This window comes from Eschrichtius robustus, chromosome 7, assembly GCF_028021215.1.
Source record: "Eschrichtius robustus isolate mEscRob2 chromosome 7, mEscRob2.pri, whole genome shotgun sequence".
Taxonomy (NCBI): Eukaryota; Metazoa; Chordata; class Mammalia; order Artiodactyla; family Eschrichtiidae; genus Eschrichtius; species Eschrichtius robustus.
The window spans coordinates 99,885,467-99,911,176 of NC_090830.1; the positions used below are offsets into that span (position 1 = coordinate 99,885,467).

Genomic DNA, 25,710 nt, shown 5'->3' on the forward strand with positions numbered 1-25,710 from the left:
TTACCTGGTATTCTTCATAGGTGGTAATGTAGTGTGTATATACATTGCATAGACCCGAAATAACAACAGTCATATTCAGCATCCCATAAGTTGCAAATTCCTAGGGGGAAAGGGAGAGTGAAATAAAATTACTCTTCAACTTATAGTGTATTATCATCCTACTTATACTTAACATACAATTATAAATATGAATCATTTGTAAGATAACTATCTTAACAATATTTTTCCTAATGATCAAAACTGCCTAGGAGTACAGGAGTATCAAAGGATCCCTTAGGAAAACTTAAAGCCATAACTCTGCACTATAGTTGGGCAAGTCAATGGATCTCCGAACATCTTAACGATTCTATTTGCAGATGCAGAATCTTATTACCAAAATACAGATATTTTATCAATTTCCAAAAAAGTATAATGGGAACATATTAGCTAACCACAGGAGTTATTTCCAGCTCCATATAATAAGACATTTGTTGATTATGTCATCTTAGAACCATCTACAATACTTTCTGAATGTAAAGAAAATCACAAATATAGATAAAATACAGCATTTTTAACATGTGTTAGATTTTTATTTACACAGGACTTTAAGATACTAATGTACTTGGGGTCATTTACTACTGAATCCATAAAACCATTATCAATTTTTAAATTATTAGTACATAAATACAAATGAAATATTTTAATCTTATTATAGTTCTCTTATATTTTTTAAGTTTGTTCTTATGCCACCAATATTTCATTTTCACCTCCAGCCATTACTTTCAAGACGTGTAAAACTCTCGTCATCTTTGCAAAGAATAATTTAAAAGGTGCCAGATCATAGGGATAGGGAATTCTTTTCTCTTTTCCAAATAAAAATGCATGGATATTTTATTTCATTTTTAGTTTACCTCTTGAACTGCCTCCCGAAGTCTTCGTCCAGACATGGTCCTGAGTCAAGAAAACAGAATTATCAAAGTGTTTTCCTATTCAGAATGTACACAAGGTACACAGAAAGACTTGTAGTGAAAGCCAAAATGTTAGCCTGGCTAACAATAGTGAAGTGTATAGAAACAATGCAAGTTAAACTTGAGCTTTTTTCCTCACTGCCCTATCTTCAAGACAAATCCTAAAGTGAAAACAGACAACTTGAAGGAGGAAAACAGAATCAGTGAATATCACTGGCAAAGGATCCCAATCACTTTCCATTCACTGAGTCAACAATAGGTTGCATTCTATGTTAATAACAGCTGAGGCAAGTAGAGAGTGTACTGTTCCTGCCTACAAAGAACTTACTATTTCATTCATTCATTTAATCCTTCAGTAAAATATTGGACACCTACCACATACCAGACCCACTTCAAACTGCTAAGGATTCAACAGTATGGAGCTGACATTCTAGGGAGGGAAGATGGTCAACAAGCAAATAAAAAAGTGAGATGACAATAAGTTCTATGGAGAGTATAAAGTAGGATAAGGATGAAAGAGAATGGTGGTGGTCATTGTGGGGATGGTGGTGTTCGTGCTGATGCTGTAGTGATGTGGTGGTGGTAGGAGCGGTGGGGGGTAAAGACAATGTTATATCATGTAAGCAAGACTGGCATCTCTGTTAGAGTTTTGAGCAGAGAATAGAAGGAATAAAAGAGTTGGCCGTGGGGATAAATGGAGGGTAAGTGTTTCAGGCAGAAGGAACTGTAAGTTCGAAAGCCCTAAAATAGGAGCGTGCTTGGTAGTCTGGGAATGGCACTGAAGCCAAGGTGGCTGCAGCAGGGGTGATCAAGGGGGAATGGTATGAAATCAGATCAGAGAGCTTGCTGAAGAGAGGATCACATAGGGCCCTGTCGGATATTATAAGGGTTTGAGAATTCCTCTGGAGAGTTAGAAGCCATTGAAAGGTTTTGAATAGTGACATGATTTGACTTATGCTTTTCAGGGATTACTCTGGCTATAATGTTGAGGAAAGACTATAGAGGAGCGAGGGAGAAGCAAGAAGGTGAGACAGGAGGTTATTGCAGTAAAATCCAGGGGAGAGATAATGGTGGCTTAGACCCAGGTTGGGGCCGGGGGATGGGGAGAGGAAGAATGTTGGAAAGTGTTGAATAGAACATACAGAATTTGCTAAAGGATTGAGAGCAGGGAAAATTGAAAAAGAGAGAATTCAGGGATGACTCTAAGATTTAGGGCCTGAGCAATGGAAAGATAAAAAATTGCTACTTACTAAGATAGGAAATATGGCATAAGGATCGGATTTAAAATATGTTTCCATGCTTCTAATACCTAAACTGATTGTTTCACGACCCTATGTTTTAATATTATTTAAAGTCTTTCTACTGACATAATAAATCATTGTATAATTTTATTGGAATGATAACTTTTCAGATTTTTCTCTTTACTTCAGGTTACCCACTAGTAACAGGCAGAGAGAGATTTATTCTTCAGAGGCCCCACCAAAAGAGGGTGGGAATATTTGTCACCGTTGCCAAACATAGCACAGTAGGATACAAAGGAGTCAGTACAGAATTATCTGCCCATGATAAGAAGTGATCCCAACAGAAACACATCCACAACAGTTACATGTGTAACTACAAAATAAAAAAGAGGAACTTACGTAAACTCCCCAGGGATGGCAGTGATGGCCAAGAACCCAAGGGTAATAATCTGAACATCAACAATATCTGGGTGCCAGGGATGAGGTTTTGACAGCTAAGAACCAAAAGCATGAAAACTGTGTTAAGAATATTATTCTTTCTATCGTCAAGAGACTGACGCTGCTCATAGAAGTTCCTTTATTAAAGGATTTTAAATGTTTCCAGCTGTTTTGAGGTGTCTTATCCTAATATCATATTTTTTTTTCTAATTCACGTAGTATTAAATACTCTATCTATTCAATAGTAATAAGAAGTAAATCTCATATACCAGTGTCCCATTAACCTGGACTTATTTTCTCATCAATGAAGTTTCTCGTGGATTTGTCATTGTGGAATCACAATGTGTAATAGATAACCAAGTGTTCTCCTATATTACCATGGTGACTATCCTTATAAAAGATGAATAAGGAATTACCATCATTTGGAATAGCTTAAGTTGATGATTTCTTTTTACTTTAATAGCACTTTAAATCTTCAGTTAGCAAGTCTTGCCTTGCTTTTTAGGTTTTCTCCAAGAGAATCTACCCTTTAGCATATTCAGATTAGTAGAATCTTTCCCCCTATTCCTTTGTTTCCTCTCTTTCTTCTTCCTGGAGAATTTTAATTAAATATTAGAAAAAACGCTATTTAAAAATTTTTTCTACATCAAAAATCCATGATAGTATGAACACTGGTATGAATATGAAAATCCATGTTCCAAAGAGTATTTAAAGAATATTGCTTTAGTTAAAAATGTTGCCTGAGTTGTGAGAAAATAACCTGAGATGTTTTTCTCTGCAAAGAATTCTGTGTTCACTCCTATTCTGGAGTCAACATAAACAAATCCTGAATAAGAAAAATGTTAATCTTATTCTTCCTTTTCCACTGTTCTAATTGTTTCATTTATTTACTATAGATGTAAAAATCTAAGTCAGTGTATTTAATAATCATAACCCTTATTTCTTAGAGTTAGACTTATAGCATCCATATTTTTTAATATTAAAAATTTGATATGGGAACATCTGAATAACACACAGATCTACTATTCAACACAGAGCTACTAATCATATCTGATAATTCATAAATGTAAAAATAACGATATACTAATTTCACCATGAAAATCAAAATGTATTACCTCTCCAGTATGAAGAAGGATTGGCTTTGGTTTTTGGCATTCTTTGATTTCCTCAGATGGCTTGCCCAGGATCTGATCCCGAATACTGTCCCAAGATGGATCCCCTACTGTTGTCCCTATTAGGAATGTTATAATTAATATGATTCCAACCCTCTGAAAAATATCATCGTTTTGACAAATGTTGTACAACAATGCTTTTAGGACTTTGAGAGATTTTATCAAGGTTGTTGTTCAATGATTCCAAACAGTTTGCATAATAGAAGAGGCAAAATTTCCTGTACATCCTAAAGTAGGAGCCATTGTTTAATTAGATCCTCAGTGTGGTTGATAGAATAAAAGAATATATATGTTCTACAACCTTAATTTTTTTTATTGATCTTTCTCAACCACTTTGCAAATTAAAAAATATGATATAATTAAATGTAGGTCTATGAACTGAATCACCTTTTTCTTATTTTGAAAACTATAAAAAAAACCACCTCCAACTTGAAGTACCAGTTGTTTGACTTGTGGTCTCTAAAGACCCTCTCTTGAATCTCCACTTAATTATGTACACACACACACACACACACACACACGAGCAGTTAAAACAACCATCAAGCGTAACACCCATAATCTGGGGAAAAGCTATGTTAACTACAAAACCTAAGAACATAGACTCTATAATCCATTAGGAAAAAATAACAACTATGAACATATATGGACCTAATAACAGAGTACAAAAATACATGAAACAAAACTGACAGAAATGAAGGGAGAAACAATCAACAATAATAGTTGGAACTTCAATAACTCACTTTCAATAACAGATGGAACAACGAGTGAGAAGACCAATAGGGAAGTATAAAATTTGAACAGCACTAGAAGCCAACTAGACCTAACAGATACTAACAAAGGACTCCATCCAACAACAACATAATATATATTCTTCTCAAGTGCATATGGAACATTATCTAAAATAGACCATATGCTGGCCATAAAACAAACCACAATAAATGTTTTAAAGTATAAATAATACAAAGTATGTTTTCAACCACAATGTAATGAAAATAGAGATAAATAACAGAAGAAAATTTGATAAACTCACAAATATGTGGAAATTGAGCAACATGATTATAAATAGCTAATGGTCAAAAAAGAAATCAAAAGAAAATATAAGAACAGTTTCAGATGAATGCAAATGAAGACACAGTATATCAAAACTTATAGAATGCAGTGAAAGCAGTTCCCATAGGGAAATTTATAGCTTTAAATGCCCTTATAAAGAAAGGAGATGACCTCAGCAAGATACCAAAGTAGAAGATATCAGCTTTCATCCCCCCACAGAATACAATAATTAGCTATCCACAAAAGAAAATAGCCCTAGGAGGGCTCAAGAGTCCAATTAAAAACCTACAGCAACACAGTGGAGCAAAAAAACAGAATAACCACATGAAAAGAATCACTGGGAAGGTTGGCTTATCTGAGACATCTCAAGAAGGCTAGGAACAAAGAAGGGCAGAAGATATCAGTACCAGCCACATAACAGTTGCCATCATTTGCTGCAGTGGCCTGCTCTGTGGAAGACCCTGGCAACCCTTGCCACTGAGAACCTGAACAGCCTCTACAACAGACTCTCTGCAGCTTTCACGAAAGAGGACCCTGTTTGTCAGTGCAAACCCCAGAAGCCTGCTCCACAGAGACACCAACAGCTTGTATGACTGAGGTAACCGATGATGGTTGCTACCGTGGATCACTGGAGAGAGAGGTGCTGCTGTACCCCCCTCATGAGGAGCTGCTGTTCCACTGCCCTGGAGTCAGGGCTGTCAGTCCCCCACCCCCAAACCCATACATGCCCCTGACCCCAGAGCCATGGGTGTTCCATGTATGCCCATGTTTCAGACCCCAACTTTGTGACCACGCTGTGTTTTCCTGGGCTCCAAACTCCAGACCTGCAGCTGCCCTGCAAGTACCTGTATCTCAGGCACTGGAGCCACTGCAAGTGGACCTGAACCCCAGAACCACTGTCCTCTGCAAATGCACGTGTTCTAGTCCCCAGCTCCATGGCTGCTCCACATGTGCTCGTACCTCAGGCACACAGCTGCTGGTGAGCCAGTGCCCTGGACCCTGGAGGCATGGTTGCTCCACAAGCACCCACGCTCCCGATCTCAGGTATGTCACTGTTCCATGGATGCCACATATCAGACATCAGTGCCACCACCACTGTGAGTGTACCTGAAGCCAAACATAGCACCAAAAGTGATGCCCTTGGCCATGACATCCCCCAAGGGAGAAAAAGATGTCAGGATGTCCCCAGCAGATTTCACCACTGAAGATCACAACAGCATTCACAGCAGCTGCAGACACCTTTAGCATTGGCCTTTAAGGACCCATGCAATCTTCACCAATGATGACCTAAGCTGACAGAGCTGCATGGAGACTATGCCACTTGGGCTTCCCTGGAGCTGGAACAACCACAGTCACCCAGTCAATGTCTCTGCAGCCACCCACAGATGAAGGCCTTTCCCCACCAAAACCATTCTGTAAAGTCTGGAAGAGGTGACTGATCCATCAAATGCACAGACAAATGCAATTCTACGAGAGACAACAAAAATCAAGGAAACGTGACATCACAAAAGGAACACAATAATTTTCCAATAACTGACCCAAAGAATTGGAGATCTACAAATTGTCAAAGAAGAACTCAAAATAATTGTGTCAAAGAAGTTCAACAAGCTACAAGAGAACACAAATATACAACTTAACGAAATCAAGAAAATAATTATGAACAAAATGAGAGTTCAACAGAAAGGCAGAACCATAAAAAAGAGCCAAACAAATTCTGGAGCTGAAGAATGCAATGAATGAAATGAACAGTGCAGCAGAGAGCATCAACAGCAGACTTGATCGAGCAGAAGAAATAATCTGTGAACTCAAAACAAGTCATTAGGAACTATTCAATTAAAGTGAAAAAAAATGAAAAAGAATGAAGAAAGCCTACATGAATTATGAGACACAAAATGCCAAAGGGAGTTCTTCAAGCTGAAATGCAAGGATGCTAATAGCCCATAAAAGATATGAAAGAACAGGTAAACCTCATTTTCTTGCACTTTGCTGATATTGTGGGTTTTTGTTTGTTTGTTTGGGGTTTTGTTTACAAATTGAGGGTTTGTGGTAACCCTGCATTAAGCAAGTTGATCAGTGCCATTTTTCCAACAGCAATTGCTAACTTCATGACTTTGTGTCACATTTTAGTAATCCTCACTGTATTTCAAACTTTTTCATTATTGTTATATTTCTTATGGTGATCTCTGATCAGTGATCTTTAATGTTACCACTGTAACAGTTTGGCAGCACTACAAACCACATCCATATAAGACAGCAAACTTAACTGATAAATGTATGCGTTCTGACTGCTCCACCGACTGGCTGTCCCTCCATCTCTCTTCCTCTCCTTAGGCCTCCCTATTCCCTGAGACACAACAATATTGAAATTAGGCCAATTAATAACCCTACAATGACCTCTGTGTATTCAAGTGAAAGGTAGAGTCGCACATCTCTCATTTTAAATCAAAAGCTAGAAATGATTAAGCTTAGTGAGGAAGACATGTTGAAAGCCATGATATGACAAAAGCTAGATCTCTTGCACCAAATAGTCAGCCAAGTTGTGAATGCAAAGAAAAGTTCTTGAAGGAAACTAAAAGTGTTATTCCAGTGAACACACAAATGATAAGAAAGTGAAACAGCCTTATTACTGATATGGAGAATGTTTTAATTGTCTGGATAGAAGAGCAAACCAGCCACAGCATTCCCTTATGCCAAAGCCTAATTCAGAGCAAGGCCCTAAATTTCTTCAATTCTATGAAGGCTGAGAGAGGTGAGGAAGCTGCAAAAGAAAATTCTGAAGGTAGCAGAGGTTGGTTTATGAGCTTTAGGGAAAGAAGCCATCTCCATAACATAAAGGTTCAAGGTGAAGCAGCAAGTGCTAATGTAAAAGCTGTGAAAAGTTATCCAGAAGAATAAGCCAAGATAATGAATGAAGGTGGTTACACTAAAAAAACAGATTTTCAATGTAGGCAAGACAATCTTCTTCTGGAATAAGATGCCATCTTGGACTTTCTTAGCTAGAGAGGAGAAGTCAATGCCAGGCTGACTCTCTTGTTAGGGACAAACATAGCTGGTCACTTTAAGCTGAACCCAATGCTCATTTACCATTCTGAAAATCCTAGGGCTCTTAAGAATTGTGCTAAATCTACTCTGCCTGTGCTCTATAAATGGAACAACAAAGCCTATATGACAGCACGTCTGTTGACAAGATGGCTTACTAACTATTTAAACACCACTGTTGAGATCTACTGCTCAGGAAAAGATTCCTTTCAAAATATTACTGCTCACTGACAATGCACAGGTCACCCAAGAGCTCTGATGAAGATGTACAAGATTAATGTTGTTTTTATGCTTGTTAACACAACACCCATTCTGAAGCCCGTGGATCAAGGAGTACTTTTGACTTTCAAGTCTTATTATTTAAGAAATACATTTCATAAGGCTATAGCTGCCATGGACAGTGATTCCTCTGATGGATCTTGGAAAAGTCAATGGAAAACTTCCTGGAAAGCATTCACCATTCTGGATGCCATTAAGAACATTCATGGTGGGCTTCCCTGGTGGCGCAGTGGTTGAGAATCTGTCTGCCAATGCAGGGGACACGGGTTCGAGCCCTGGTCTGGGAAGATCCCGCATGCCGCGGAGCAACTAGGCCCGCGATCCACAATTACTGAGCCTGCGCGTCTGGAGCCTGTGCTCCGCAACAAGAGAGGCCGCGATAATGAGAGGCCCATGCACCGCGATGAAGAGTGGCCCCCACTTGCCGCAACTAGAGAAAGCCCTCGCACAGAAATGAAGACCCGACACAGCCATAAATAAATAAATTAATTAATTTTTAAAAAAAAAGAACATTCATGGTTCATGGAAAGAGGGCAAAATATCAACATTAACAAGGGCTTGGAAAAAGTTATTTCAGCTCTCATGGATGACTTTGAGGGGTTCAAGGCTTCAGTTGAGGAAGTAACTGAAGAGGTGGTGAGAACAGCAAGAGAACTAGAATCAAAAGCAAAGCCTAAAGATGTGACTTAACTGCTGCAATCTCATGATGATAACTTTCACAAATGTGGAGTTGCTGCTTATGAATGAGCAAAGAAAGTGATTTCTTAAGGTGGAATCTTCTGGTGAAGATGCTCTGAAGACCACTGAAATGACAACAAAGGATTTAGAATGTCATGCAAACTTAGTTGATAAAGCTGTGGCAGGGTTTGAGAGAACTGACTCCAAATTTGAAAGAAGTTCCACTGTGGGTAAAGTACCATAAAATGCATTGCACGCTACAGAGAAATCACTTGTGAAAGAGTCAATCAATGCAGAAAACTTCATCATTGTCTTATTTTAAGAAATTGCCACAGTCACCACAACCTTCATCAACCACCACCCTGATCAGTCAGCAGCCATCAACATCAAGGCAAGACCCTACACCAGCAAAAAGATTATGACTCTCTGAAAACTCTGCTGATGGCTACCATTTTTAGCAATAAAAGTATTTTTTATTAAGGAATGTACATTTTTAAGACATAATGTTATCACACACTCAATAGACCACAGTATAATGTAAACATAACTTTTATAAGCACTGGGAAATAAATAACAATATAATAATAGTAGGGAACATCAATGGCCCACTTTCAAAAGTGGTTAGATCATCCACACAGAAAATCAACAAGGAAACATTGGACTTGAACCATATCTTAGACCAAATGGACCTAAAAGACACATATGGAACATTCTACCCAACGACAGTAGAAAACACATTCTTCTCAAGTGTGCATGAAACATTCTCCAGTATTGATCACGTAGGGTCACAAAAGAAGCCTCAGGAAATTTAGAAGATTGAAATCATACCAACTATCTTTTCTGACCACAAAGACATGAAACTAGAAATCAGTAACAGGAAAACTGGAAAATTCACAGATATGTGAAGATTAAAAAACATACTCCTGAACAACTAATGGGTCAAAGAAATCAAAATGAAATCAAAAATACCTCAAAACAAACAAAACAAAAATGGAAATACAATATACCAAAAACTTACTGTATAGAGCAAAATAAGTTCTGGGAGTGCAGTTTATTGTGATAAACACCTACATTAAGAACTAAGAAAGATCTCAAAAAAACAACCTAACTTTACACCTCAAGGCACTAGAAAAAGAACAAACTAAGCACAAAGTTAACAGAGGAAAAGAAATAACAAAGATCAGAGTAGAAATAATTGAAACAGAGACTAGAAAAAAACCACAAAACAAAGAGCTGGTTTTTGAAAACACAAAATTGACAAACCTTTAGTTACACTAACTAAGCAAAAAAAGAGAGAAGCCTCAAAATTTTCAAAAAATTAGAAATGAAAGGTGAGACATTACAAATGACACCTCAGAAATGCAAAAAGATGACTATAAGCGATTATACACCACCAAATTGGATAACCTAGAAGAAATGGGTAAATTCCTAGAAACATACAAACTGCCAAGACTAAATCATGAATAAATAGAAAAATTTGAGCAGACTAATAATGAGTAAGAAGATTGAATCAGTAATCAGAAACCTCCTAACCAAAAAAGACTTGGATCAGATCATTTTACTGGTGAATTCAGCCAAACATTTAAGGGAGAAGTAATGCCAGTCCTTCTCAAACTCTTCTCAAAAATTGAGGAGGAGGGAATACTCCCAAATTTGCTTTATGATGATAACATTACCCTGATACCAAAGCCATATAAGGGCATTATGAGAAGAAAAAACAGAGGCCAATATCTCTGATGAATATAGAAGCCAAAATCCCAAGCAAAATACTAGCAAACTGAATTCAATAGCACATTAAAAGGATCATGCACCATGATCAATGGAATTTATTCCTGGGATGCAAGAATGGTTCAAAATATGTGAATAAATAAATGTGATATACCACATTAATAGCATAGGAGGGTTCTCCCTTTTCCCCGTGCCCTAAATAAATAGGAAAACAGCCACGTTCAGGGATAAGAAGACTTAAAATTGTTAAGATTACAGTGCTCCTCAGTTTAATCTACAGATTCAATACAATTCCAATCAGAATCTCAGCTGACTTCTTTGCAGAAGTTGACAAACTGATTCTAAAATTTAAATAGAATTTCAAAGGACTCAGAATAGCAAAAACAACCTTGAAAAAGGAGAACAAAGTAGGAGGACTCATATATCCCGATTTCAAAACTTACTACACAGCAATAGTAATCAAGAAAGGGTGATACGAACCATGGAATACTACTTAGCTATAAAAAAGGAATGATTTTTCTTTTTTTAAAGGGTGATACTAGCACAAAAAATAAACACAGATCAATGGAATAGAATTGGGAATCCAGAAATAAGACCATGAATCTATGGTCAACTGATTTTCAACGAGTGTGCCAAGATCATTCAATGGGTTAAAAAAATAGCCTTTCAACAAATGGTGCTGTCATAACTGGATAGCCACAAGGAAAAGAATGAAGTTGGATTGTTACCTCACACCATATATAAAAGCTAACTCAAAATAGCTCAAAGATCTAAATATAAGAGCTAAAACCATAAAACTTCTAGAAGAAAACAGGGGTAGGTTTTCATGACATCAAATTTAGCAAAGGACACTTAGATATGACACCAAAAGCATGAGAAACAAAAGAAAAAATAGACCATTTTGATTTCATCAAAATTAAAACTTTCTGTGCTTAAAAGGACACAATGAAGAAGGTGGAAACACAACCCACAGTAGGGAGATCAGCCAAAATGGTGGAGTAGAAAGACCATGAGCTCACCTCCTCTCATGGCCACACCAAAATAACAACTATTTACAGACCACTTATTGATGGAAAAGACCAAAAACTACCATAAAAGATCTTCTATAACTAAAGATATAAAGAAGAAACCACAGTGAGATAGGTAGTCAAGACCCATACCCTCTGGGTGGGTGACCCACCAACAGGAAAATAATTACAACTTCAGAGCATTTCCCCAAGGAGCAAAGGTATTGAGCCCCACATCAGTGTCCCCAGCCCAGCATTCCTCTGCCAGGAAGATGAGCCACTAGAACTTTTGGCTTTGAAGGCCAGTGAGGCTTACTTGCGGGAGACCCAGAGAGCAGTGGGAAATGGAGATTCTACTAATAAAGCATGCACACAAAAATCTCACATGCTCCGAGACCCAGCTCAGAAACAATCATTTGAAAGGAGCCTGGGTTAGACCTACCTGCTAATCTTGGAGAGTCTCCCAGAGAGACAGGGGTCAATTGGAGCTCACCTGGGGACACAGACACTGGTGGCAGCCATTTTTAGGAGCTCATTCTACCACATACTATTTTGGATCCTCCCTCTAGCTTATTAGCTCCAGGACCCAGCTGTGCCCATGCCCACCAACCCACAGGCACCAGTACTAGGACATTTCAAGCCAAGTAACTAACTGGGTGGGGACACAGTCCCACTCACCAGTACACAAGCTGCCTTAAGACCCCCCCTGAACCCACAGCCACCCCTGGACACAACCCTGCCCACCAGAGGATGCAGGATCAGGCCCCACACACCAGTGAGGCGGACACCAGCCTCAGGACAGCGGTACCCCTGCAGCCTACAGACTCAGCCCACCCATCAGCAGACCAGCACCAGCTCTGGGACTAGCTGGGCTCCGACCCTGCCCACCAGCAAGCCAACACAAGCTTTAGGACATCCTGGACCCTGCAGCCAGCCATGTCAAGAACCAGCCTCACTCACCAGCAGTCTGACACCAGCTCTGGGACCCCGGGCCCTGTAGCCAGACCCCAGGACTCAGCTCTTCCTGCCAGTGGGCTGGCAGTAGCCCCAGGACCTAGCTTCACCCACCAGTGGGAAGACACCAGCCCAGGATCTCCTTGACCCCAGCTCTGCCCACCAGTGAGCTAGCAGTAGCCCAGGGGCCACCTGTGGGTCTGCAGCCAGCCGCCTCATGACCCAGCCCCACCAAGCAGTGGCCAGCAGCCTCTGCACAAGGCAGGGCCTGGCAACCAACCAGACCCAGGGCGGGTGGTAGAGCCAAGCCTACGAGACAATCCACAGTAGTCAGCCCACCACAACAGAAGGACCCAAGCAGCCCAGCTAGCGGGCATCCCTAGAGCATATATGGGACCCATAAGGAACTCTTTCAACTCAGTAATGAGAAGACAAGTAGCCCAATTTAAAAATAAGAAAAATATATGAGCAGACACTTCTCCAAGGAAGAAACACAAATGGCCAATAAACACGAAAAGATGCTCAATATCACTAATCTTCAGGGAAATGCAAATCAAAACCATAATGAGATACCACTCCACACCCAGGGGGTAGCTAGAATCAAAAAGGAAGATAAAAACAAGTATTGGTGAGGATGCAGAAAAATCAGAACCTTCAGAACTACTGATGAAAATGTAAAATTGTGCAACAATTTGGAAATAGTCTGGTAGTTCCTCAAATGATTAAACATAGAGTTACCATATGATCCAGCAATTCCACTTCTAAGCATATACCAAAGAGGAGAGATGAAATCATATGCTCACACAAAAGCCTGGACATGAATATTTAGAGCAGCATTATTCCTAATAGTCCAAAAGTAGAACAACCCAAATGTCCATCAACTGAGGAATGCATAAACAAAATCTGGTAAAACCATACAATGGAATATTATTCAGTCATAATATAACATAAATGAACTTATCTACAAAACAAAAACAGACTCACAGACATAGAGAACAAAGTTTGTGGTTGCCAAGGGGGATGCAGGGTGGGGGAGGGATGGATTGGGAGTTTGGGATTAGCAGATGCAAACTATTATACAGAGAATGGATAAACAACAAGGTCCTTCTGTATAGCACAGGGAGCTATATTCAATATCCTGTAATAAATCACAATGGAAAAGAATATGAAAAAGAATGTATGTATATGTATAAATGAATCACTTTGCTGTACAGCAGAAATTAACACAACATTGAAATCAACTATACTTCAATAAAACAATTTTTTAAAAGAAAAAAAAAGTAATGAAATACTTTGTAATCCATGTTGTAATCCATGTTACAACTTGGATGAACCTTGAAAACATGATGCTAAGTGAAAGAAGCCAATGCAAAAAGCCACATTTTTTTTTTACAATTCCATTTATATGAAATGTCCAGAAGAGGAAAATATAGAGATAGAGAGATTAGTGGTTGCTTAGGTCTGGGAGAGAAGGAGACTGTGCTGTAATAGCTAAAGAGTACAGGGTTTCTTTCTGAGGTGATGAAAATGTTCTAAAATTGACTGTAGTGATGGTTGCACATATCTGTGAATATACTAAAAAACCACTGAATTATACACTTTAAGTGGGTGCATTTTATGTTTTGTGAATTATATCTCAATAAAGCTGTTAAAAATTATTTATTTTAGAACACTAGACCAAACTAGATGAAACATTACCAGGAAAGATGATGTCAACTATATCACATTACAACTGTATTTATTAATTTAACTAATGGTTCCAATATATATACATATGACAAGAATGAAATAAGCCAAAAATATTGCCTGTAGGTGATATTCTTCAATTTTTTTTAAACTTTCTCTACTCGCCAGTGCATGTTATCACAGTGATAATCAGGATAAAAGTATAAAACCTATAATAATCAGTTATAAATTCATAGAAATACACACAGGAAGAAGACCCAGGACCACATGCTTTAGGCTCCTAAAAGCTTCTGTTCTGAGGAATTTGGGCTCCAGTAAAGGAATCTGGGAAAGACACACTAACAACCAGATGGAAGGGCCAACTCATACTGTCGAAGTTACAATGACACTCCCGCTCTGCACCACTCCAACTCCACCCCAGCTCTGGCCCAATTTAAAGCTAGTCTTCCATAGATTGAAATGCAGAGAGAATCTCTGATTCTATTTGAATCAGTGGAAAGCTAAGTTATGAAAGATACCTACCCCTGGGAAATCATGTACAAACCTGGAAAGCCTGCGTACCCGCAAATTTAAAACATAAAAATAGTAAATGTATTGGTTACATTAAACCCTGTTAGGAAACAGAACCCTGAAGTTCAGAACCTGGAACCATAAATCACATCAGACTGCACCTCACCCTGCATAAAACTGAGGGTTCCAAATCCATCAATCGTGCCAGCTGCAAAACTGTAGCCCAAGGCTGGTTTACATGTTTTTGCCTAAAGGAAAAAATTTTAAAAACAAAACAAAAATGAAACATAAACAAAAAAGAAACAGAAGTTGAACTTCAATAATGACATCAGCCCAGAGCTTTACCCTTGTGGCATAATCAGCGTGACTCAGTGACACTTACTGTGTGTGTAGAATTGAGCCAGACGGTGACGTCCGTCATATTCACCCACTGATGAGCCGAAGCCAGTGGCCCAGTTACCTCCTGAGAGGCGGAAGCATACAGTTCCTAGAAAACGCACACAGCCTTACCATTAAAAGCAAAAAAGCTAAAATGAATACCAGCAACTGTACCTAAGAAGTGCCAATTTGGAAAAGAGTCTTTCAGTCAAGTTTTGTTTTGCTGTCTGATTAGACAGAGCATGCGCATCTCTCCACCAAAACACTGTAGCTTCCCAGAAACTTGAAGGCCCTGAAACCATTGATCTGTGTCTATTTCCCACAAATACGAAATTCCAGTGATGCAGGCTATGGTACAAATGCTCCAATCTCACTAGAAAGATAGTCAAGAAAATTTAAGGTTAGGAGTAGGTGGGCCAAATTACCTTCTTTGCCAGAACAAGAGTGCATCCATGGGGATTCTCATGGAGTTTTCCCTCTCCCAGTCCTTGAGTCCTCTGGCAGGGCTGGTGCCAAAGGGGGGCTTGAAAGTCTTCAGGGCCCACTTCATCTGCATCTGTTCCCCCACCCACTGTTCACCTTTGGATGTTCTTTTTTTTTTCCAGTATGGTCAATTGATGCTTTTTTAATCTTATGGGAGATGTGAGTCAAAATATATTTAGGAAGGTTTGTTTGTATTGATCTGTATCATACAGTAGAGGCAAACCCTGCTTCAGCACCGATGCCTTTGCCTGACACCTAACACATTTCTACTCTATTGACTTGTCAGTTTCCACAGCCACATGGGAACGCTCAAGTTGTCAGTAACACCAGCTGCAGTCTGCGTCTCCTCATTAAGAGGGAAGTTGTGCCTTGCTGAGAAGAGAATCCAGAATGTGGGACAAATCTCTGTGTCGACTGGGCTCAGAATGGTAACAAAATTTCTGACGGCAAATGGTGTCAGGGGTGCACAGCCTAAATAGAATCTGTTAATTTAGAACAATCCACTGATAATACCACAGTAATTAAAAAGAAACTGCAGCAATTAGGTTGGCTGGTGTCTGATGTTTTTAAGGTGTTTTTGTTCTTCCTTAATTTCTCCTGAAACATTTTAGAACCCTTGAGACAAAATATGTACACACACACTCTCTCAAGCCCATGCTCACTAAAGGTATGGGTAAGCTGTAAAAAGGAAGAGATTTAACTATCTTTGTCAGAAATGGCTCAGCTCAAAGCTATCTTTTGTCTTTTCCATCAGAAATGTCTCCATAGGAGCTGATACAAAATATGTAAGCAAAATGGAAGATAAAATTTAGAAGAGGAAGGAGGGTAGAGTAACTTGTAGTAAGCTCACTGGAGACCAGCTTCTCTCTTCATCCAAAAATCTTTTAAAAAGAAAGGAAAATGTAAGATGGATGATCTTTCCATATCAAAAAAGACCAGGGACTAATTTGAATCCAAACTGCAAGAATTGGCAGTGGTGCCACTAAGCTTTACCTTGTCACCGAAGGAAAAGTAAGAAATGGTAGGCCTTCCCTGGTGGTGCAGTGGTTAAGAATCCGCCTGCCAATGCAGGGGACACAGGTTCGAGCCCTGGTCCGGGAAGATCCCACATGCCACAGAGCAACTAAGCCCGTGCGCCACAACTACTGAGCCTGCACTCTAGAGCCCACGAGCCACAACTACTGAGCCCGTGTGCCTCAACTACTGAAGCCTGCGCGCCTAGAGCCCGTGCTCCACAAGAAAAGCCACCGCAGTGAGAACCCCGCACACCGCAACAAAGAGTAGCCCCCGCTCGCTGCAACTAGAGAAAGCCCGCGTGCAGCAACAAAGACCTAACGCAGACAAAAATTAATTAATTAAATTTTTTTTTAAAAAAGAAAGAAATGGTCAGGTGACTTGGCAGGCCAAGGCCTGAGAGACTTCTGAGAATTTGGGTCAGTCTGGTTATATCTGGTCATACCACATGAATTGAAAACTTTACAATCTATCATCCAACCGCCTGAAGCAAGCATTCTGGCTGAAAGAGAATGTTTCCTGATTACTTGCTTTTAAATGTACTTCCCATAAGAAGCCAGACACAAGCAGTCAGAGAGAGGTTCCTGTGTGGTTTGTGAAAACAACCTTCCTGGTTGACAATAAACAGCATTCAATCTTCCAGACTCCTTGGTGCAGCTTGAGCTCCTGCTGTCTTCCTTACAATTACGGACTTCCTGATGAACAACGTCAGTGGATTTTAAAGCATAGTTTTGAATGAGATGAAAGAAGCGGGCCCACAGCTTACCTTTGCTTTCTCATATATTATCCGTCCTATGATTTGTGTGCTGTCAAGCATATCCTGCCCAGGTCCCATAGCAATGCACATGCTAGGCTGGAACAAAAGGACACAAGATGTGTTCTTAGTGAAATAAGTGATTCTTTTAAGGAATGGAAAATGACAAGTGAATCTAAGCAAATAGATTTTTTTTAAGCCATATTCCAGCATTTCTCTTCAGGTGTTCTCTTAATTTACAGATTATGAGAAGCAAAATCATTCACGGAATTAGAGCAATGAATGTTGCTAGAAATCATCTATTCTAGAAACTTACTTTTAAAAATAAGGAAACTGAGGCTCAGGTGGGTTAGATTTACTGAAGATTATACAGGTAGCTAATATCTGAGCTATTACCTAAAGCCAGGTCTTTCCATTTGCTACACATCTTTCTCTTTGCTGGTTCCTGCCTATGGCACTTGCTCATGATTTCCTTCAATTGAAACTCAGTTAAAATTATATTGGAACAACTAGCTGACCGTCTGGAAAAAAATCAGTAAATACATCTGGCTCTATATTTTACTTCTTAAACCAGAAAAATTTGCGAATGATCGGATACTTAAATATTATAAATGGCACCCAAAATGTATTAAAAGAAAATATGGATGAATATATTCTAAAGTCTAATGATGTGAAAGGCCCTTCTAAAAATTATATGGAACACAGTTTGACAGTTTAAACATTTTAAACATCCATGTCGGGAGGGAAAACATAAGTAAGACTGAAAGATAACTGATAAATGGGGTGTTGAGGGACGAGTTCGCACAGTTTATGACAAACTAAGACTTTAATATATTAGGAGCTTTAAAAAGTCAGCAAGAAAAGAAACTACCCTTATTAATACATTTTGATTCATTCATATTGAGTTGGGTATTCTCTTATTTGTAGTAAAAATCATCACATTGTATACCTTAAACTGAGACCATGTTGGATGTCAATATATCCCAATAAAGCTGGAAAAAAATAAAAGCAAAAAAAAAAAAAAAAGCATCCTAATGGATAACACCATGGATACAGATGAAATAGGTAATTCACACACACACACACAAAATGTAAATGTAAATGGCCATTCAACATTATAATATGTTCAGTCTTAATGAATAATTGAATATAAATTTAAACTACGAAGAGAGAACTCTTCACATTTGTGCTGGAAAAAATTGAAAGATTGACAAACCTGCTGGTGGGGAGAGTTTGGGGAAAGTGTCACTCATGCACTGTGGGTAGAAACATGATTGAGAACATTTGAGCAATGTGTAGAGTATATTAGAGGTGCTTTGAAAAAAAAGAACAAACTCACTTTTAAGAATTTGTCCTAAGGTGAAACTCACACATGTGAAAAAATATATGACAAGCATGGTGACCATAGCATGCTTATATGAAGGAAGAAAATAAGAAGGGAGGGAGGGTGTGAGGAGAAAAGCAGGAAAGGAAAGAAAATACTCATCAGTAGGGGATTGGTTAACCAAATTATGGTACTTAAAATTAAAAATTACAAAGTTAGTTTAAATAATGTTTTAAATTATATTTACTGGAAATAAGGAAGCAGGGTATAGAACAGCATTACAATATGATCCCATCTATGTAAAATTGTACATATATATGTGTACAGGTGCATAAAAAGTTGTCTGGAAGGAAGTTTATTAAAATTTTCACAGGTTAATTGTGGGATGAAGGGGTGCTCCTTGACATAAGTTTTATTTTCTGAACTTTTCAATATTGTGTGTATTTTTAACAACCATATATCATTTTTCTAAAAAACATTAAAGCTATTTTCTAAATTTAAAAACTTGTTTTTAAAGAAACCACATTAAAGCAGAAGACACGGCAACATTTGTCCATTTCCCTCTTTTGCTCAAGCGTATTTTGATTTTGTTCAGAAAGCCATCTCTCTTCTTGCAGTGATCCCATTCCTCATTCCAAATAAGTCTAAGGCGATCGTGGAAATTCCCTAGGCTTTGCCAAAGATTGGTCAGGAACCCAGCTTAAGCCAATCAACACATACCATTTCTCCAGCAACTGTTTTGGTCCAGGGATGGACATGTGACATAAATTGACAGTCGGACTAAAGAGAATTCTTATTCCGTGGTTGGAAGAGAGGCTCTCTCTCTCTCCTACTGGGTATGAGAGAAAAAAGCACACACCTTCCTCACTGATGACTGGCATCTTGCAGACATGAGGGAAGCTAATCCAACACGAAGGGAAACAAAGAGAAACTGAATTGTGTTGTGGAAGGGGGTATGATTTTGCTGTAATTTTTTCTGATTATAAAGTAAACTATACTTATTGTAGAAAAAGTATTAAAAAGTGTAAATAGAATTAAAATAATGAACAAAAAATAGAAAACTGCCCATAATAGTGCCAAAAAGAGAAAATCGTGGTTAACATATCAGTGTGTTTCGTTTTGTCTTTTTGCTATGATACATTTATTCTCAAAACTGCAGTCATGATGAATATGCAATACTAAACCCTGAATTCCTTAGTATTATGAGCTCTTTCCCACATTAAGTATTCCAACATAAGACATGACATTGATGCATAATATTCTATTGCAAATAAGTATTATAATGTATTTAACCATTTCATCTGTGAATTTTGGAATTTAACAAGTAATCCTCAAATCTAATGTGAATTAATGATGTGTAAAAATTTTGGAAGTGAACGGTAACAAAGACTTTTTCATTGAAGTATAGTTGATTTACAGTGTTATGTTAGTTTCTGGTGTATGAAGACTTTCTATATAAAAATAGTAATATACAATGGAAAAGTATAATTGTTTAAACTATATTTCTCATTGAGTGGGGTTGACTGGGATAAAATAAATAGCCCAGAAACAGTGTTTAATAAAAGCAATATCACAGGTGAAATACTCTATAAATACAAAGAATAAGAACCCAGAAGCTAGAATCTGCTGCTCATGTCAAAGTTGCAAAAATCTAAATGAAGATGGGAGGACAGCCTTAATTGTTGCCTTTAAAACTTATCACATAGAATTGTATATAGTCATAAAGAGATTTTTTTAAGACAAATTAGGTAGAAAACTCAAATCCTATACCAATAAAAAAAATCAATAAATAAGTTATAAAATGTTGTTCATGAATGCATAAACATATGAAGAGGTGTGAGAGTGGTAACTCTGGGGAAAGGGAGAGGGTAGAGGGGAAGGAGGTGAACAGGGACTTTCACTTTTTACTGCTCTTTATGCTTCCCATGTGGTTTGAGTTTTTACACCAAGATTGTTTTGTTTATTTGTAATTTATAAGAAAGGAAAAAGAATTTTGGCCTTGTATTTTTAGAAAACCCTATAGACTTTATAATCACTGAGAAATGTCTCAGGCAGGCAGTTTTTGTACTAAATTGTGACTTCAGAAATGCCAAGGAAAAATGTTTCAGGCTGTCCAATTTTGGGGAAGGATATTTAATCTCTGACATTTACTAAATTGTCTTACCATTCAAAAAATCTGACAATCAAATGGAAAACTACAATTTTACCCAATCAAAATTTAGTAGGTGTTTTTGAGAAGAGCAAATGCTAGCAGTAAGTAGGCCAGAGTATACTTAAGGAGAACATAATTGTAAATGAATGTTGAATAGTTAAACGTAAAATGTACTTGAGATGCAAAAACAGATTTCATGTCATTATTACCTACCCCACCAATGGGACAAGTGCTATTGGCATTATCACAAGACTCTCCCGTGTTGATGCAATGCGGGCCAAGAATATTGGGGGACACATCTCCCAGGTTCGATGAAGCAAAAGCTGCTACATACGGTCCCTGCCAAAAGAAACATCCAGTTGCCTTTTATTCTTTCTTTTTTTTGGGGGGGGGGGGGAGCAGAGAAAGGTTTATTTCAGGGCCAAGCAAGAAGAACAGGCAGCTAATGCTCAAAAGACCCAAACTCCCCAATGGCTTTCAGGGGAGCATTTTTAAAGGCAACATTTGGGGGTGAAGGCTGCAGGATTCATGACTTTCTTCTCATTGATACGTTGTGAAGTAACAGTGTGGTGTTTTAGGAATCTTCATCATCAACTTTCCGGTTCCAAACAGTCTGTGGTCTAGTGCTTGTGCTCAGCAGGTAGCCGCCATCCTCCACCTGAGTGGGGGTCTCAGTTCCTGTAGAACAACTGGTTTCAGGACTTAATGAAGCTCAGGTTCTTGATGTCTCATCACAGAAAGAATTCAGTGAGAGACAAAGTGATAGGTAAGAAGTGGATTTATTTAGAGAGAAGCACATTCCACAGACAGAGTGTGGGCCATCTCCGAAGGTGAGAAAGGTCTATTCTTTCTTATTTACCACAATGAGTTCATTAAAAAGGCAAACATTCAACCCACTCTGGTGAACTATTCAAAATCGTTTGCATATGACAGAAGGAGGATGTACAATATTCTGAGAGAATTTTTTATTTCTGAAAAGGCTCACATTGCAGTCAGCATACGTGTTATTACTCGTGATATTCCAGTTATCAATAAAGCTATTTCAAGTAGGAGAGTTTCAAATTTGTGTCTCAAACAGCAACATTTTGACAAGAAATACAGTGTGCAACGAGTTATAAAATGCTGACCCATCAATCTAGTGCCTGGTGTTGTACCTGGAGCTCAGAGATCCATTTTCCCTTTAAAAGTAAATAGCCTATTGGCTTAAAAAGTGAAGAGCCAATCCGGATTTTTCTGTTGCACAACTGAACCTAAATATAGCCTCCACCACCCAGACGTGCCCTCTGTGTACATTTTCTCTATCTCTTCAACCTGAAATAACAACACAAAAGCTTTTAGAGTAGGGCAAGACCTTAACCTCAACCAACTGGTCTACCATTCTACCTTAAATTCTTAAATTTTCTTAGGGAAAGAGATAATCAAGTATAAGAGATTATGTGTCTTTTTTTATACTAAAAAGATAATGGGAAACTCCTTTCTTTTCCCTAAAACACAGGCTAAAATGAAAAAAATAGAGATTTGTCAACAAAGGAGCTAAAAAATCAGACCAGATGTTCACGGGCTAATATTCCCATAACATCGCACAGAAAAACCTGAACGAACTTTTTGGCCAACCCAATATCTTTGTAACAGAACACTTATTCTAGGCAAGGGCCTGGGGTTCTCATCCCATCATATATTCTTCTGCAATTAGGGGTTAGATGCTGGGGTCAAGCAGAGCAGGGTCCTTCCTCACCAAATATCTGCAGTCAGTAATTTACACAAAGCTGACGAGTTTCCTGGAGTACATGGACTGGGTTCCTGGACACCCCCAACTCTGATCCCATCACTCACTGAATTTCAAAGTTACAAAGACAAGTCTAATGGATTAGGGTTGTCTCTGACTTAGGCCATATTGCAGGAAAGTAGAAATTCCTTGAAAGGAAATTAAGAGGGAAGTCTGGACCACAGAAAAGGACTCATTCCCTGTCCTCATTCAGATTCCTATACCATTAAGAAGGTGCTTAATAATTTTATATCTCTGAAAACAAGAGATATAAACACAACACAGTTTATCATATTTCCAAGTTAATCAAAAATTATATATGGCAAAAACTATTATATATTAATTTGCCCTTCCTTATCCAACTAATTGTCACTTTATGAAGTCATCACATCAGTAGTATTTGACACAAAGCTAACAGTCATTTAAAATTTTTCTTAGGGAGGATGGAGAATTCTTTCTATCCAAGCACGTCAGTATGTGGCATCCACGATGACACTTTCCTCTGAAGATTTGAATCAGCTATTCTGAACACTGAATGAATGATGATACTCAATGAATTAAGATGAAGCTTTCAATGACATAAATTCTCACCTCTCCAGGTAGATATCCTTTGTTCTTCTCTTGCTCAAAAAGGTAAGAAGCATAGCCCACATTGTCGCTATTTACAAGATGATTGCTATTGTTCATGCTGACTGGGTGGACGGCAAACCAGCTGTAAAAGAACAGGAAGCCCTAAGTTAATGAAGAGAACCAGATAACTGGGGTGAAAAATGATGACTAGGAGCTTAAGTTTTCTCCAGCTGTAAAAAAAAAAAAAAAATTATTTTGATGATAGGCATTCTATCAAAACATTTAGGTTCTTTCACTGTTAATGAAACCTAAATTACTAATAATATACTCAAGAAGTCTGACCACTTACTTAAATTAAAAATATTTCATCATTGTCATCTTCATCATAAGATTTTAACAAGAGCCAGTACTGGTTAGTTACCAGGTGATATACCTAAAGAATTGTATCGACATAGACTTTATCCTTCAAGACAGGTACACACATAATAATTATTCAAATCAATCCTATCCAATTCAGTAGACATTTACTGAGAGTCAGCTGTGTGCCGAGCACTGAATAAATTGCAATTTACTCTAGAATCTTGTGGAAGACAAAGATGTAAACAAATGGCTTTGATACAGTGTGACAAATGTTATAAATAAGGAGGCATAATGTGTTTGGGGACCACAGATGACTAGCAATTAATTCTTAGAGGCATTCCAGAGAGAAAGAATAGCAGAGTAAATGCACAGGGGTGTGAAAGAGGATGTTATGCATAATTCAGTATATCCTTATGCATAGTAATACCTTGTTTAAGTGTAGAGCTATAGAGTTCACAAGTTAATTTCACATCTGTTATCTCATTTGAATTTCACAACAACCCTGAAAGACAGGCCGGAATTACCTGCGCCCCACAAGGTGTCTCGGAGAAGCAATATGGAAGCCCACTTGTCATAGAGGACCAAGGCTAAAGTTTGGGTCTTGTGACACCTTGTTCAGTGGCCTTTGTAGGATCAAACCTCGACACAGGTGAAAAAGGTGTTTACAGGATAGAAGGCTGTAAAGCAGATTAGCAAGAATACTCAAGAAAAGAGAGATGTCAATCAATAAATTTTCAAGCTAATGTAGGATTTTTAAAAATCTTTTGTTGATTTTTCTTCGCTGAAAGCTTTTAAAACATTTCTACCTAAGTAATATGGTACACAAAACTGAACATTGACTTAATGACTAGGGATGTTTTGGGGCTTCAAATCATCATTCAGTATTCAGTTCTCGTTACCCAACAGATGTATACGTAGGTCAGAGGTGGCCAGCACAACACCCACGGGGGCTGGCTAGGCAACATAGGAGTTAAGCTGGTTGGTACAGTAGGGACTGAATTGCGGAGGCACTTGCATAGTCTAAGGACCACAGCCTCTACTGGGCTGCGGCCAAATGCTGCCTGATGGGAGCATAAGCCGCTGCTGCCAGATCTTCCACAAATCCACGGTTTTGGGAAAATGTATCAATTTAAAAATTCTTAAAGAAGTAAATGGCATGGAAACAAAGGAGAAGAACAGTTACAAGTTAAGAGACTTAAGACACAAAGCCAACAAATGTAGTCTGTGGACTGTTGTTTGGATTCTGACTCAAAACAACTGGAAAAAGACTGTTGATACAATCAGGGAAAACTGAACACAGACTAGGTTTTAGATCATATTAAGAAATTATTTTTAATTTTGTTGATTATGATAATGGACTGTAGTTATATTTGTCTAAGTTTTTATCTGGTAGAGATACACACTGAAATATTCATGAATAAAATGATATCTGGTATTTTTGCTTTTAAATACTCTAGCAAAACAAACAAACAAAAAGGAGAGGAGGGATGAAACAGAATGGCAGAAGATTGCTAATTATTGAAGCTGGATAATTGTTCCATGGAGATTCATTAGACTAATCACTCTAAACTGGCATATATTTGGAATTTTCCATAATTGTTTTTTGTTATGCTGACATCCATTGAAAAATTTTTCCTTCCAATTTCATTGAGATAACTGACATACAGCACTGTGTAAGTTTAAGGTGTACAGCGTGATTTGACTTACGTACATCATGAACTGATTATCACAATACGTTTAGTGCACATCCGTCGTCTCATACAGATACAAAATTAAAGTAAGAAAAAGATTTTTGTGATAAGAACTCTTAAGATTTACTCAAGATCTTTCGTATATAATATATAGCTGTACTGATTATATTTATCATGTTGTACATTGTATCCCTAGTACTCATAAGTGGAAGTTTGTAGTACTTTTTGACTGCCTTCATCCATTTCAATTTTTTCTTTTAATAGTGTTAGACCAAATCACCAGTCTATAGGCTGCATGCAGCCCCCAAGGTGTGTATTTGCCACTGTGCAAAGGTACAGAAGTTTGGATTGAAGGCAGTTCTAAGGTCATTCCCTAGAAGTTACTTGCAAGGTTTCTATATGTTTTAAAACCCTTATATTCATTTCTTTTTTGTGGTTTTTCTCTTTCTCCTAAGACTCAAGTGCCAAGGGATATTCTAGTCAACTAGTA

General features: G+C 38.1%; 1 protein-coding gene across 1 annotated transcript in view; it reads right to left on the reverse strand.

Annotated features, from left to right (window-relative positions):
• Positions 1 to 25,710, reverse strand: part of ASAH2 (N-acylsphingosine amidohydrolase 2) — a 120,681-nt gene that overhangs the window by 23,971 nt on the left and 71,000 nt on the right. The window contains exons 9-17 of the mRNA XM_068548951.1: positions 23,191 to 23,311; positions 21,048 to 21,173; positions 17,371 to 17,457; positions 15,112 to 15,216; positions 14,896 to 14,977; positions 3,742 to 3,857; positions 2,588 to 2,682; positions 891 to 930; positions 5 to 100 (exon numbers count right to left, since the gene is read on the reverse strand). Of these exons, the coding sequence (XP_068405052.1) occupies positions 5 to 100; positions 891 to 930; positions 2,588 to 2,682; positions 3,742 to 3,857; positions 14,896 to 14,977; positions 15,112 to 15,216; positions 17,371 to 17,457; positions 21,048 to 21,173; positions 23,191 to 23,311 (868 nt within the window). The remainder of the gene's footprint in view (positions 1 to 4; positions 101 to 890; positions 931 to 2,587; positions 2,683 to 3,741; positions 3,858 to 14,895; positions 14,978 to 15,111; positions 15,217 to 17,370; positions 17,458 to 21,047; positions 21,174 to 23,190; positions 23,312 to 25,710) is intronic.